Source organism: Panthera tigris, chromosome B1 (genome assembly GCF_018350195.1).
Source record: "Panthera tigris isolate Pti1 chromosome B1, P.tigris_Pti1_mat1.1, whole genome shotgun sequence".
NCBI classification, from domain to species: Eukaryota; Metazoa; Chordata; class Mammalia; order Carnivora; family Felidae; genus Panthera; species Panthera tigris.
In genome coordinates this window covers 200596033-200609064 of record NC_056663.1, presented here as the reverse complement: position 1 = coordinate 200609064, position 13032 = coordinate 200596033, and the positions used below count along the sequence as shown (strand labels likewise).

The window sequence follows — 13032 nt, the reverse complement described above, 5'->3', positions numbered from 1 at the left end:
GCTGGAATGAGCCCGAGAGCTGGGGTGGATGTCACAGGCGCCCTCGTTTGCAAGTGAGGACAGCGGGGCCCCGGGACGGCGCTGGCCCCGCACGCGGTCCGTGCCAACGAATTGGCCTTCGTCCTCTTTGTGCTAGACGCCTGTTTCCTTCCCCTTGCCTTCTCTGGTTTTCCATGAGCCCTTTTGGAAATCTGCCTTCTGTGTTTTGTACTTAGAAAAATTCCCATTTGTTTGTTTGTTTTTCACTTAGAGATAGAGTGTATGAGTGGGCGAGAGGCAGGGAGGGGGAGAGGAGAGGGAGAGAGAATCCCAAGCAAGCTGTGCACTGTTAGCACAGAGCCTGACCAGGGCCTCGATCTCACGAACCGTGAGATCATGACCTGAGCCAAAATCAAGAATCTGACACTTAACCCACTGAGCCACCCAGGCTCCCAGCCACCCTCTAAAAATTCCTGGTAATGGTGATTTCAGTGAACTCTTACTATTGAAAAGGCTCAGAAAGAAGCTTCTCCTCTGAAAGCAACGATACTAACGGCTCGGGTCCCTCTGTTTAGCCTTTCCCACACTTGCTGTTACTTAACAAGCCGTGGTTTCTCTGACTGAAACCCAGAATTTCCAGGATAAGGAGTATTTGGGAGTGGAGTGTAGGCCCTTTGGGGAGAGAGAGGGTGTTCCCCCGTAAGAATGATGTTTTTGAGGGGTATTTCTTCGAAGCCAAGGTAGCTTAATTTTTTACTGATTTTAGAAACGGTAAATATTACGTGGACGAGCCAAGCTACACAGATATGCAAATGCTTGTTAACACGTTGGTGAATGACCTCCCGTCTGTGTATGTGTGTAAGCCTAAACACACACATTTTCCACGAAGGGCTCCGGCGTGCCGGCCTTCTCCCACCAAACAGAGTCCAGGGAAGGTTTGCCAAGAAAGTGACCGTAGCAGCTGCGTGCTGCCCTTCTGACGTCTGCACGTGAGTGGGTCGGCACACCTAAGCGTTCTTCTCTTGGTGAACTTTGAGATTGTTTTTAGATTTTGCTAACTAAGCTTTTATTGAACATCTTTACACATTTTTGCTCTCATGACTGGTGGCCCTCTGGCCATGCGTTTCCAGAAGTGGAATTATGGGGGGGGGGAACGCCTGGGGGGCTCAGTCTGTTGAGTGTCCGACTTCTGCTCAGGTCACGATGTCACAGTTCATGAGTTCGAGCCCCGCGTCGGGCTCTGTGCTGACAGCTCGGAGCCTGGAGCCTGTTTGGGATTCTGTGTCTCCCTCTCTCTCTCTCCCCCTCCCCCTCTCATGCGCTCTCTCTCTCTCTCTCTCTCTCTCTCTCTGTCAAAAATAAATAAAACATTAAAAAAAATTAACGGAAACAAGAGGTGGAGTTATGGGACCTGAGGGCACACCTGCCGAGAAGCTGTGCCAAACCCGCGACCAGCAGCAGCGGCTGCGAGTCAGTTGCGGGAGCCCGTCAGCTGGGAGGGGAGCCCCTCACCCCGTGCGGCTTAGCGTAGCTTGCGGCTGTAGGAACGGGGTCTGTGCTCCTCCTCAACGTCTGTTTGAGTCAGCTGTTCGTAACGCTCTCCCAGGCCATGAATAATTGGCCTGTTCCAACTTCCAAGAGGAAGTTGAAACCCTCTGTGTTTCATGAATAAAGACACACAGTGAGGCAGGCGGCTCTTTTCCACGAGTAACAAGCAGGGATTTTAACCCGGGCACGGGCTCCTGTTCAGACCTGGCCTGGGGCAGAGCATGGTGTAGCGGGTTCCGTTTTAAGCACTGCCTTTTCGGGAGGATAGGAGGGAGCTGGGTGCCGTCCAGCGGACGACCACAGAGTGACGACAGTCGGGAAGGCAGCCCGGCGGGGGGCGTGCGAGGAGACGGGGGTTGTGTAGTCCGGGGCGCGGGCCCGGGGCGGAGGGCAGATAACGGGCCTCAAGCGGATGGAGGAAGATTGTGAAAATGACCCTGCGTCTGGCGAGAGGAAGGAGTGGGTTGGATGCACGGTGGGGGATTAGTCATTCACAAAGGACTTTTGGATCCGGTGCTGAGTTGCACTTTCCGTGGTGGAGTCTCACGTTCTAGAGAGTTAGTATAAACCCTTAGGATTTCTTCGAAACGTGTTGTGCTTGGACACTTAACTTGGTGGATCGTCCGTCCGGGCCACTGTTCTGTTCCTTTCTCAGTGACGTCTTTCTAATGTGCTGGATGTGGGTCGTGTGAACCAGTCACAAGAGGGAGAGAGAGGATGTGAATACAAAAAGGTCTTCGGTGGACAGGCCTGGTGTCGGAAAAAGCCCGGCTCGATTTCAGGGAGGCCGTTTAGACCCCCGGCCTCACGCTCCGTGTCTGGGACGCGTGAGTTAAGGTAACGTCTGCCGCGGAGGCCTCCGGAGGCGGCTGACTGAGCCACCTGCGGCCGATGCACAGGCGCCCGGCACGGCTCCGGGCGGGTAGCAGGTTTTGGCAAACGCTGGCTTTCCTTGCCCTCCCCTCCCCGCCGTCTGCCGGCGTGAGGACCGGTGAGTGAGGGAAGCGGCAAACTCCCGGGTGTCCGTGCGGCGCGAGGTGAGGACGTGCTCCTCCTCGGGCACGTGCGAGGGAAGAAGGCGGCCTCAGTCCCCGCCGGCTCTCGCGTGTTCGGAAGGTACGGCCTCAGAACCAGGGTGCCTCAGCCCCAGAGTCTGACCAGAAACTGCGGCGGGATTGGATTCCGCCACGGCAGACTCCTTCTCGACAGAAGTTTCTCTCAGAGAGCAGCTCGTAGGCGACTTTCTTTTATAATTCTTTAAAAGCGTCCGTGGCCGCGGGAGGGGCGTGGTGGGAGCGTGGGCCGGCCACGTTCGTCTGTCCAGCCGCTGCCTACCTACTGCCTCTCGGCGGATCCGGACGGTTCCCGTGCCCCGGAACCCTGGGGACGCAGGAGGGTCAGTGCTGTGGGGGACGGGGGAGGGGAGCCCCCCTCTCGGCTCTGGGGAGGGTCCGAGAGAGGGCGGCGAGTCCGCCCCTGCCCCGGAAGCAGGCTGTCCCGGGGTGCGAACGGCTGCTGGCCGCTGGCGACCTGGCGTGGACCCGGTGGGGTACGGCCAGGGCCGGGCCGGGGTGGACGTGGCAGGGAAGCAGTAGGGACCCCGGCAGGGCCTGAACTCAGAACCCCTCTGTGGGACGGTGTTCTTTTTTACCACGGACTTCGCAAGGAAAGGGGGAGTGCTGGGCAGCACCTGCTAGTGCACGCCACGGAAGTTTCTGGCGACAGTTCTGATCTCTGGTGTCTCCGCTTCTTCTCCTCAGCCACCCGACGGCGGGCCGCCACCGCTCCCGACGTCCTCTCTCCCGGAAGCTTATTACGAGGAGGCCGTGCCCCTGAGCCCTGGGAAGGCTCCGGAATACATCACGTCGAGTGAGTGTCGGGGCTGCCCGGCCCGTGCCGGCCGCCTCGTCTGCGGGGCGGGGAGAGCGCGGCTCGCTCTCTGGGGAGGAAGGGGAGGAGGGGCCTACAGAGCGACGGGGACCGTGGAGCTGAGTCCCTCTGGACCCCGAAGGTAAGTGCCGGAAGGGCTGTGAAGCCTGCAGTGCCTCGCCGGCCCCTTGGGGAACTCACTGTCCGCTTCCTCTGACCCGTGCTGAAGCCTTGTCGCCGTGGAGTCCTAGGTCTCGACGGAGCGTGTCCCCTTTGGTCACAGGCAGTGACTTCCGTGGCGGCGTGTGTTTGCGGCTTCCCCCCCGGGTGCCGTGATGGGCGGAGCCGCAGCTGGAAAAGCCTGGGTACAGAACCCGTGGGCGTCCCAGTCACAGGCCTTTCTTCCCGCCTGTTTCTTCTTCCTTTCATATAGGTTTTTCTAGAAAATTCTTGCCTAGGCTGGAGCCGTCCTGGCGAGGCTCTGGTCTGGCGCCTGCCTGGTAGCTCTCAGAAGTACCTCTGTTGGGTCCCAGCCCCCACATTCACACGGAGCACCTTTCTCTCAGCACCTCTGGACTTTGGTGCCGGATCACCGGCTTCATCTCTCCCCCGATCCCCTGTCAGGCAGGGAGCTGTCGTCCCCGAGCGAAGTGCAGGGACGGCATCCGGGTCCCTGTGGACAAGAGAGCCGTGCTTTTTTTTCTTAGACACATGAGACGGGAAGTCAGGCGGGTTTGCTCATTTTGGTCTCGGGGCTTCCGGCACGTTAATATTCGTGGCACACGGTCCTCCTTCCATCTGTCTTCTCACGGAAATGCACGCCTTCTCCCGGGGCCGTCTTCCCGTCCCCCGAGGTCTCTGCCGTGCGGCACTTCGCGGTCTCTGACCTCCCTGTCCCCTGGCAGCAGGCAGGCGGAGGTGCTGCCACCGTCTCCCTGGATCGTTCCAGGAGGGCCTCCTCCCGTGGTACGTCTTCTGCGTGAGAACCCAGCGAGCGGGACCGCCGGCCCTTTGAGGGCAGGGCGCCAGTTTGCCCGGCTTCCGGAACAGGTGCATGCTGAGGGAGAAGGGGACGGTTCTGCGACAGAGGCCAGGCCCTATCGGGCTTTGAGGTCTCTAAGTCAAGTGTTCTAATGTTTCTTTTCTGTAAAAACTACTCATGGAAAATGCGTTCGAGGAATTTCTAAGTGTCCACCATCTCAGAAATCAGGGGCCTACTCAGAAAACATGGAAACAGAAACGGCCCGGTGGATTCAGGACTTCACTGGAGTCCTTTGCTTTGTCACCGCACTGAGCACAGGGAAACGGGTTTTTCGACAAGGGTTGCCCAGCAGTTGGAACAGTCTGGCTCTAGCTTTCTCCTACCTTCCCTCTCCCCCACCCTCAACACACTTTCTGGGCCAGAACCTGGCAGTCATTTTGTTTGACGTCGGGGGGCCTGTCTGAGGAGCCCCCCGTCAGTGAGGTGTCCTGGCCTGTTCCTCAGAGAAGCCGTCCCACACTTGCTGGCGGTGGGCAGCTTTTGTTGAGCTCGCTCCGGAAGCAAGACCAGCGGGACGCACGCTCGGGGCCGCGAATCAGCGGGGCTGATGTGCGTGGCTCCCTCGGTCCGATGTCTGCGGCTACACAGCTGGCGGTGAGGACCTCCCCCCGCTCCCGAGAAACCGGGCAGCGGGCTGGCTTCCAGATGGTTCCTTAGGGACTCGGCACCGGCTTGTCGAACCCTGGGTCAGGTGTGGGTGTAGAAGAGAAGCAGGCTGTCAAGAGTGTCGTGGAATGAAGGGTCTGTGAAGGGAACGAGGCTTAGGCAGCCGTGGAAACGGCCAGAAAGGCCCGTGGAGCAGGGCTGGTGGTTGGGAAGAAACGCTGAGGATCCGGAGGAACGGGGAGGGCAGACGGGGACGTGCCTCCGCAGAGCTGCACGCGCCTGGCCGGGCCTCCGACGACGAGGGACAGGACCTGCACGAGCTGCCCGGGCTCTGGGCCCTGCGACGGCTGGCCGGCGACTTGTGTGCGCGCTGGGGCAGTGCCCGGCCCCCGTGCCAGCCTGCGGAGGGTGCTGGCGGCCGCTCCCCTCCGGCCTTCCGGACTGCTCGCAGACCTCTCTTGTGGCCAGAGCCAGCCGAGAAAGGGACTCTGGGCAACGTCACTGCAGCCTTGCTCGGTTGATGTCGTGAAAAGCTACCGCTGTTTCTCTGGCGTCTGGTGTCTGGCACCCAGGCACACGCTCTGAACCACGTTGGGTTTCCAGGTAGGGACAGTGCAGGGTCACAGTGCAGGGTCATGGGACCCAACTGTCCCCCGTATCACAGAAAGCTCCCCGGCCCTCCACCCCAGAGGAGGCAAAGTCCCTTGCTCTTCCCACGGGGTCTTTCTCCCTTTGGGAGCCCGTAACCTGAAGGTTGTGATGCACGACCACCTGCCGTTAGAGTTTCTGCCGTGAGATCGTAGGGAGTGGGGGAGACACACGCAGACAGCAGAGTCAGGATGAGTAGCCTCGTGTGTAACTAGTCCCGTCCTCATTTCTACAACTGGTCAGTGGTCGTGGCTCGTTTTTGTAACTTCCTTCCTGTTCCCATTGGCTTCGGCAAGCACCTTGGCCAATCACCCGGTAAGATGACTCACCTTTCCTTCCCGAAAGGTCTGTGCTGCACTGGATGGTTCACTTACAGGGAGCGGGAGTACCGGGGCCACCCTAGAGACCTGCGCCCCCCGCCCGCCTCGCCCTGGTGTGGCCGTGACTAGTCACCCCAGCCACTGGAATAACCGCCGCCCCCCCCCCCCCCATTGTCTCCACTTTTGGATTAATGGAGCAGTCACTGTGTCGTTTGGAGGGAACGTTCTGCCCTTAGAAACTAAGACCTGTGGGCTGCAGAGCCAAAATTGTCAGGGAAGGGAGGCAGAAATGTCCGTGATCGCTAGGGGTAACAGAGATAGGAGCCACTACCGTGTTCAGCCCTAGATTCCCAGACCCGTGAGCCCTGGCTCTGGGGGAAACTGAGGCGCAGCACACACTGCTGGAAGGTATTCTTGAAGATGGCACCCCCCAGCCTCCAGGGGTGGCCAGTCAAGCTGGTCCTAGAACTGGGTATTTGAAGGGTATTCCACTCGCCTGTTGGGTCACCTGCTTCAGGGGACGGGGACAAAGCATGGCCAGTGGGTCTCACGAGCACAGACCCATAGCGCGGGCTGCATCTGCTGTAACAGTTCTCTGGTCACAAGCAACGTCGCGGGATGCCGTGCTGGTGAACGGGGCGTTCTGCAAGACCGTGGATGGGGCTTTCGGCAGGAGCATCGTGGCGGGGAGAGCAGATTGTCTTGAGTGATCTCTTCCAGTGAGAATGCACCGCTGCCCCTTCCGTGGAGGACGCGGTCCAGTTCCAGGTGGGCCGGCTGGGGCCGCGGGGCACAGGGTCATGTGCGGGCAGGGCCCTCAGCAGGGCCGGGAGTCAGACTGACCCTGCCGAGCGGAAGTCCATCCCCGGACCACGGCCACTCGTGCGTGAATGCATCTGGACGGGCAGCCTGGGGAAAGAGGCTGGCCGACGCTCGTGGAACGGGCCGTGTCATGTCCCCGGTCGCGAAGCCCCTCCGCGGAGGCTTTGCCGAGAGCTCTCCCGGTACGTCAGTCTTCACCTTCCCAGCGCATCTGGGAGGCCCGTCCGCACCCCTCTGCAGACCTCCTTGCTGCCAGTTCATCCCTAGTCTTGACCACGCAGCCAAGCCGTGGGCCGTGCCGAGGGGTCCCTGTTGGGAGAACGAGCCCGTGTGGCAGGAACAGGACCACGTGCACCTGAACTACTAGCTTCTACCTGTTACGTACAGCTTCCGGGCCCGGAGGAGCCCGATGGACGCAGACCGCTGGGATGTGAGGGTCGGGTTCTCCGCGGTGGGCCAGGTGACACGGAGCCCGTGTTGGGCAGCTGGGGCGCCCGTGACCAAGCATTTAGACGCCACTAGGGTGTCCGTGAGCCAAAAGCAGTCTCTCCAAGGTAAGCTAAGTGTTTCCAGAGGTTGGTGTCGCCGTGCCCTGAAATCCTAAAGGGTCTGTGCCGAGCTTCACCTCTAGGGGCCTGCCCTCCGTCAGGCTTCTGCTAGCTTCTAGAACAGGGTATGATCCGAGACACAGAGCCACGGTGACGTGGACCTCACACAGTCACGGCAGCTGTAGAAGTCCACGAAAGCCGCTGCCTGCGCATCTGGTGGCTCGGAAGTCTGGAAGAGCAGCCGGCTGGAGGTGGCGGGGCTCAGGGCCTCGCCGAAATCCACGAAGACAAGTCCATCTGCCTGCGAGTCCCTCCACACTCGGCAACACGGGCGACGCAGAAGATGCCGGCGCTCTTGGCCGTGGCGCAGGACCGAGGGGATCCGAGCTGCCCCAGGAGGGGGCCCCGCCGCAGGGCGGGCGACACTTCCGGGACCGGGGGCCGAGCCCGGCAGCGCCTGGCACCCTCCGGTGACCTCGACCTTCCTTCAGAGTGGAGCTGCCGCCGTTCCTTCTGCCTTCCGGTCTGCGTCTGGTGGCGGCCCGTGGTGCTGGCCCTCGCCCCGGCCACACAGGCCAGGAAGGCTGGAAGCCGGGTCCAGCCTGGCTGAGCTGGCGGCAGTCGCCGCGGATCTTGTTGGGGCTTTGGGTTCAGATCCACATTTCATCTTGTTTTTGGTTCCCGGTCGCCCGCGCCCCTTGTCCTCTCGCTCCGCAAGGGCAGCTGGTTGAAATGTTCTGATTTCTGGGCTATGGAGATATGTCTACGATACGCATTTTAACGTTTTTGGTTGCAAGTAATCGACCATCGGAGTGTTCTTTGGTTCCGTCACAACTGCCCACGGAACTAGTCTGGCCTGAAGACTGTTTCCTAACCAGCGACTTCAGGCACACACACAGATCCACACAGGTCTCTGGCTGGCTCTTTGGGCTGCCTCCTTGCTCCATAAGGAGCGCAGACGTCTACACGGGATGCCAGGACATGCCGGGGGCTGGGGGCTTCTAATCAGCACCCTCTCGGACTTTGCCGAGAGGAAACCCTCCACCCATCTCTGAAACGCCCGTTCCGCTTACCTCAAGGTCTGAAGGCCGGTGGTGATTCCTTCGCCTCCTCCCCCGTCCCGGGTCCTTCTTAACTTTTCACAAAGTCCTCATTGTTTCCTAATATATTCCAAACCCCAGCCCCAGACAGTGAGCTCCTTGAAGTCCTGCTGGAGCCACCGGAGGTGCAGGGAATGAGGAGGTAATGAGACGTCCTGCTCTCCGTTGGGGAGGCGTCGGAGAGACTTCTCAGAGATGGACTTTCCTTTAGGCTCAGACTGTGGTCAGTACCCCCGACTGCTCTGTGTTTCCTGCTAAGTTGGCTGCCGGTCTCCTAAAAAGGAATGTGCCGATTCTCTCTCAGAAGCGGGGGGGCGGGGGGGGGGGTGGGCAGTGAACCTGCTGTCTTTCTCCGCTGGGCACCTCAGCCCTCCCCAGGACAGAGAGGGCCACCAGGGGCCCTGTTGGCCATCCTCCTCCGGGGGGAGACGTTCCAGGACCCCCGTGGATGCCTGAAGCTGCAGACAGTACCCAACCCCGTATGTGCTGTGTTTCTTCCTATACACATACTTGTGATAAAGTTTAATTGGTAAATCAGGCAGCAGGAGATGAACAACAATGCAACCAGTGTAACAGCCGCTGTAATAAAAGTTGTGTGAATGTGGTCTCTCCCTCTCTCTCTCTCTCTCTCTCTCTCTCTCTCTCTCTCTGTCTCAACGTCTTACTGTCCTGCCCTCACCCTTCTTCTTGCGATGATGTGAGATGACAAGTGCTCACGTGCAGAGACGAAGGAGGCGGGTGACGTGGGCGCGCGACGCAGCGTGAGGCTGCTGCTGACCTTCTGACCGCACGTCAGGAGGAGAGTCACCTGCTTCCGGATCATACCGACCGTGGGAAACTGAAACCACAGAAAGTGAGACCACGGCTCAGGGGGGACCACGGTACCGAGGTGCACCCATCTCAGGGGCGGGGGCCTGGTCTTCCATGGCTGTACCCGTGGAAGCACAGCTGGCCTGGGACACCGTGGGGGTGGGGGCACGGGCCCTGCGCACAGTGGAAAATCCGTGCGTAACTCCTGACTCTGCGAAGTCTTCGCTGCTAGCCTGCCGTTGGCTTGGAAGCCTTACCGTGAGCACAAATAGTCCATCAACTCACGTTTCGTTTGTCATGTGTATCATGTACTGTATTCTCACGACGTAAACTAGAGACACGAAAATGGTATTAAGGGTGCTGGACACCCTTCCCTGACCGCTTCATCGTGATTGAAAACCCAGCCGAGCAGCTGTCCCCGCTCGTAGTACTGACTCTCCGCGACGACATTCGAGCGCGGGCATGAGCGCTGAGTGCAGGTTGTAAGCCAGTTCCCAGCGAGCCCAGAGGCGGATTCTGCCGAGCGGAAGGTCTGCGGCTGCCATCGCTCCAGAACCGCGCGGCCGCCGCGGCCGCCGTAGTCCGTCCACCCGAGTCACGCGTCGTGTAGATGTCCATCCGTCTCTCAGACGTGTCCTGAGAAGGGAGGGTGTTCCGGATGTGTCCGGGGGTGCGGGAGAGTGCAGAGGCGACGCTGACACCCCGTGTCAAGGAGCCTGTCGTCCGGCAGGGCTGAGGCTGAGAAGACACACGGTCCCTCGCTCTCGTTGGACTCTGCACCGGCCGTTCGTCCGAGGGCTTGGCAGGTGTAACCGGGTTCATCCAGCAGTCCGCCCTTCTGCAGACCCTGGTTCCTTGCCCCGGGCCAGGTACATTGTCCTGTGCTGGGGCCATCGCATCCTGCAGGGTGGTCTCCCTTCCCTGGGGGGCTTGCAGCCTGACGCAGGGGGTCGACAAACAGCAGGACAGCACGGTGGAGGCTGTAGAGGCAGACACGAGGGGCGTCTTGCCCAGCGCCTCAGCCCGGGCTGCCGGAGCGAGACGCCGCGGACTGGGTGGCCCGACACTGGACGCTCGTCTCCTCACCGTGCCGGCGGCCGGATGCCCGAGAGCAGGGTGCCGGCCCGGTCAGGTCACGGCGAGGGCCTCGTCCTGGCTCACGGACCGCCGCCGTCTCCGTGTGTCCTCACGTGGCGGACAGAGAGCGAGACCCCGCGCCTGCTCTCCCCAGAGAGACACCAGTCCTACCGAATTAGGACCCCCCTCACATAACCTCGCTTAAGCATCATTACCTCCCAGAAGTCCTGTCTCCAGATAGAGTCTCGCTGGGGTGAGAGCTTCAGCATGTGAATTAGGGAGGACCGGCTTTGGCGATCCACGGAGGGCATCGTGGAGGAGGTGCCCGTAAATTAAATCGTGAAAGGCGAGAACATTCATTCGGGCAAAGGGAAATGGAGTGGGACACACAGGAAGTGAGGCGAAGCGCCGCAGGAGCGAGGGAGGATGTGCTGCGTTCGGGAGGCTGGGCGCCATCTGATACGAAGCGTTACTGCCTTGCGGCATGAGAAGGACGGGCGCACGTGTGTCCGGAGGCCCCGAGGAGGACTCGAGGAGAGGGGCGGCCTTGGCTTGGATCTGGAACGTCAGCAGCGAGGGCGTGGCGATGCCCCCGGGGCGACGCTGGAGACCCCAGAGAACCTTGACCTGGTGTCGCGGTAGGGGAGGGCCGCGCTCTGCGGCTGGTGGTTCACACTGCTGAACCGGGGGCCCGCTCGCCAGGCAGCGGCGTGGCCAAGACCCGACGCCGCGGGGTCTGCGGGCGGCCGATCCCTCGCTGGACAGTCTAGGGCTGCTTCTCACGGGTGAAGGATTCTAAGGCCCTTCAGTTGAAAACTTTTCCTTCGCTTCCACCGGCTGTCTTGCTGATTCCCCGCCCCCCCCCCCGCCCCGGTTTTACTAACTGCCCTTTGCGTGGCGCACGGAACCCAGAGCCCCTTCCTCGTTTACTGGCTCGGCGCACGTGCTCTGGAGCCCAGAGCAGCGGTAGCTTCCAGATAAGGCTTTTGTAGGCGGGCGCCTTACCTTTACCGCTTTCCTCACTTTGGCAGATTACGACTCGGACGCGATGAGTAGCTCCTACGAGTCGTATGACGAGGAGGAGGAGGACGGAAAGGGCAAGAAGGCGCGGCACCAGTGGCCGTCCGAGGAGGCCTCCATGGACCTGGTGAAGGACGCCAAGATCTGCGCCTTCTTGCTGAGGAAGAAGCGCTTCGGGCAGTGGAGCAAGCTTCTCTGTGTCATCAAGGACACCAAGCTGCTGGTAACGCATCGCGCACGGCTCGTGCTTGCGCAGGCTCGGCGGGATCGGGCGGCGGTCTGACTCGATGGGAGCGGTCCCCGGGTGGCGCGGACGTCCGCTGGGGGGAAGTGGCCGCCGGACGGTGGGTGCGCTCACCGCGGTCGGGCGCCGGGCAGTCAGCGCTGGCCGTGGGCACCGAGCCTTGCGTGCCTTCGGTTCCGCGTCCTGCCCCCACCGGTGGGCAGAGTCCCTCCCGCCCCGGGCCACTAACGTCTGTGGCGTGTCCCATGGAAACGCATGGGCCTTAACTTGCCAGACGGCGCAAGATGGATTTTCTCGTTTGTAGTGAGTCAGTGAATTCCTCAAAGCCAGGTCATCGAGTGGGGCGGGCGGGCCAGCCACGGTTTGCGGGGAGAGTGCCCAGGAAAGGAAATTCTTTTGGAAAACTAAAGGCAGATTCTTTTCTTGTTGTTTAATCTGAGGGGCTGAAGAGGAAGATAGGCTAAGAAACAGGGAAGCCGGGGACAGGGACACGCGGGCCGCCCGCTGCCGTGTCCTTCCCACAGGGGCCCCCCTGAGGAAGCCAGAGCCCTTGAGAGCGTGTGTCACTCCCCCCTCCTCTGTCCTTCCAGCTTTCGTAGAAAACGTGGTTGATCATCGGAACTGTGAATTGTAGAGTGTATTTTTGCATTTGCTTTTTCCTTCTCATTGACCTTGGAGAAAAGGTTCTCCCCAAATTCTACCGTTAAAACAGAACACGGGAGGATTTATGATTCTGGGTGTCACCCTTGAGTGGAGCGGGTAACCCCGTTCTTTACAGTTTCTTCTGTGAATCATGGGAATGCTTACTAGATGCTTAGGGCGTTGTATATTTTTAAATTAATGGTTAAAAACAATTTTTTTAAACACTGAGAATACATATTTTTTCCACATGTGTGGCCTGAATTTCTCCCAAATTTAGAATATGCCAAAAATGATGCCATGCGGGAATTTTAAAGTACAGAATGAAGAAAAAAAACAGATTTAAAAGATTAATATGGTCCTTATTTACAATCTGACATAATGGCTGCAAGATGTGGACGTGTTATGTAAATGCTTCAACGTGCAGTGGACTCATGTGAAAGAGGGGTTTCGAACCAGGAGCAGGAAGCAGGTGGCTGTGTGGCGGGCTCAGCAGTCAGGGAGCAGGGCCCTCGGCGCCCCACAGCCCCCCTACCCCTCCCGACCGTCCTCCTCTTCCACACCCTCCCCTCCCCTCTCGTTTCTTGCAAATGAGAGGATGCCCAGGATGAAAACACCTACCATTTAAGATTCGTTGTAAACGTTTCAGAAGAAACTAACGGAAAAACCACGTGAAAACACTTTCTTTGACAAAATGCAGAATCAAAGTTAATTATTACTAGGATGAAGCTTTTTTTTTTTTTTTCAAAAATGACCTATG

The 13032-nt window shown here is 59.6% G+C and overlaps 1 protein-coding gene across 7 annotated transcripts in view; it reads left to right on the top strand.

Annotated features, from left to right (window-relative positions):
* AFAP1 (actin filament associated protein 1) overlaps positions 1-13032 on the top strand; it is a 157397-nt gene that overhangs the window by 72111 nt on the left and 72254 nt on the right. For all 7 annotated transcript variants that reach the window (XM_042985030.1, XM_042985033.1, XM_042985028.1 and 4 more), the window contains 2 exons: positions 3288-3396; positions 11401-11612. In XM_042985030.1, the coding sequence (XP_042840964.1) occupies positions 3288-3396; positions 11401-11612 (321 nt within the window). The remainder of the gene's footprint in view (positions 1-3287; positions 3397-11400; positions 11613-13032) is intronic.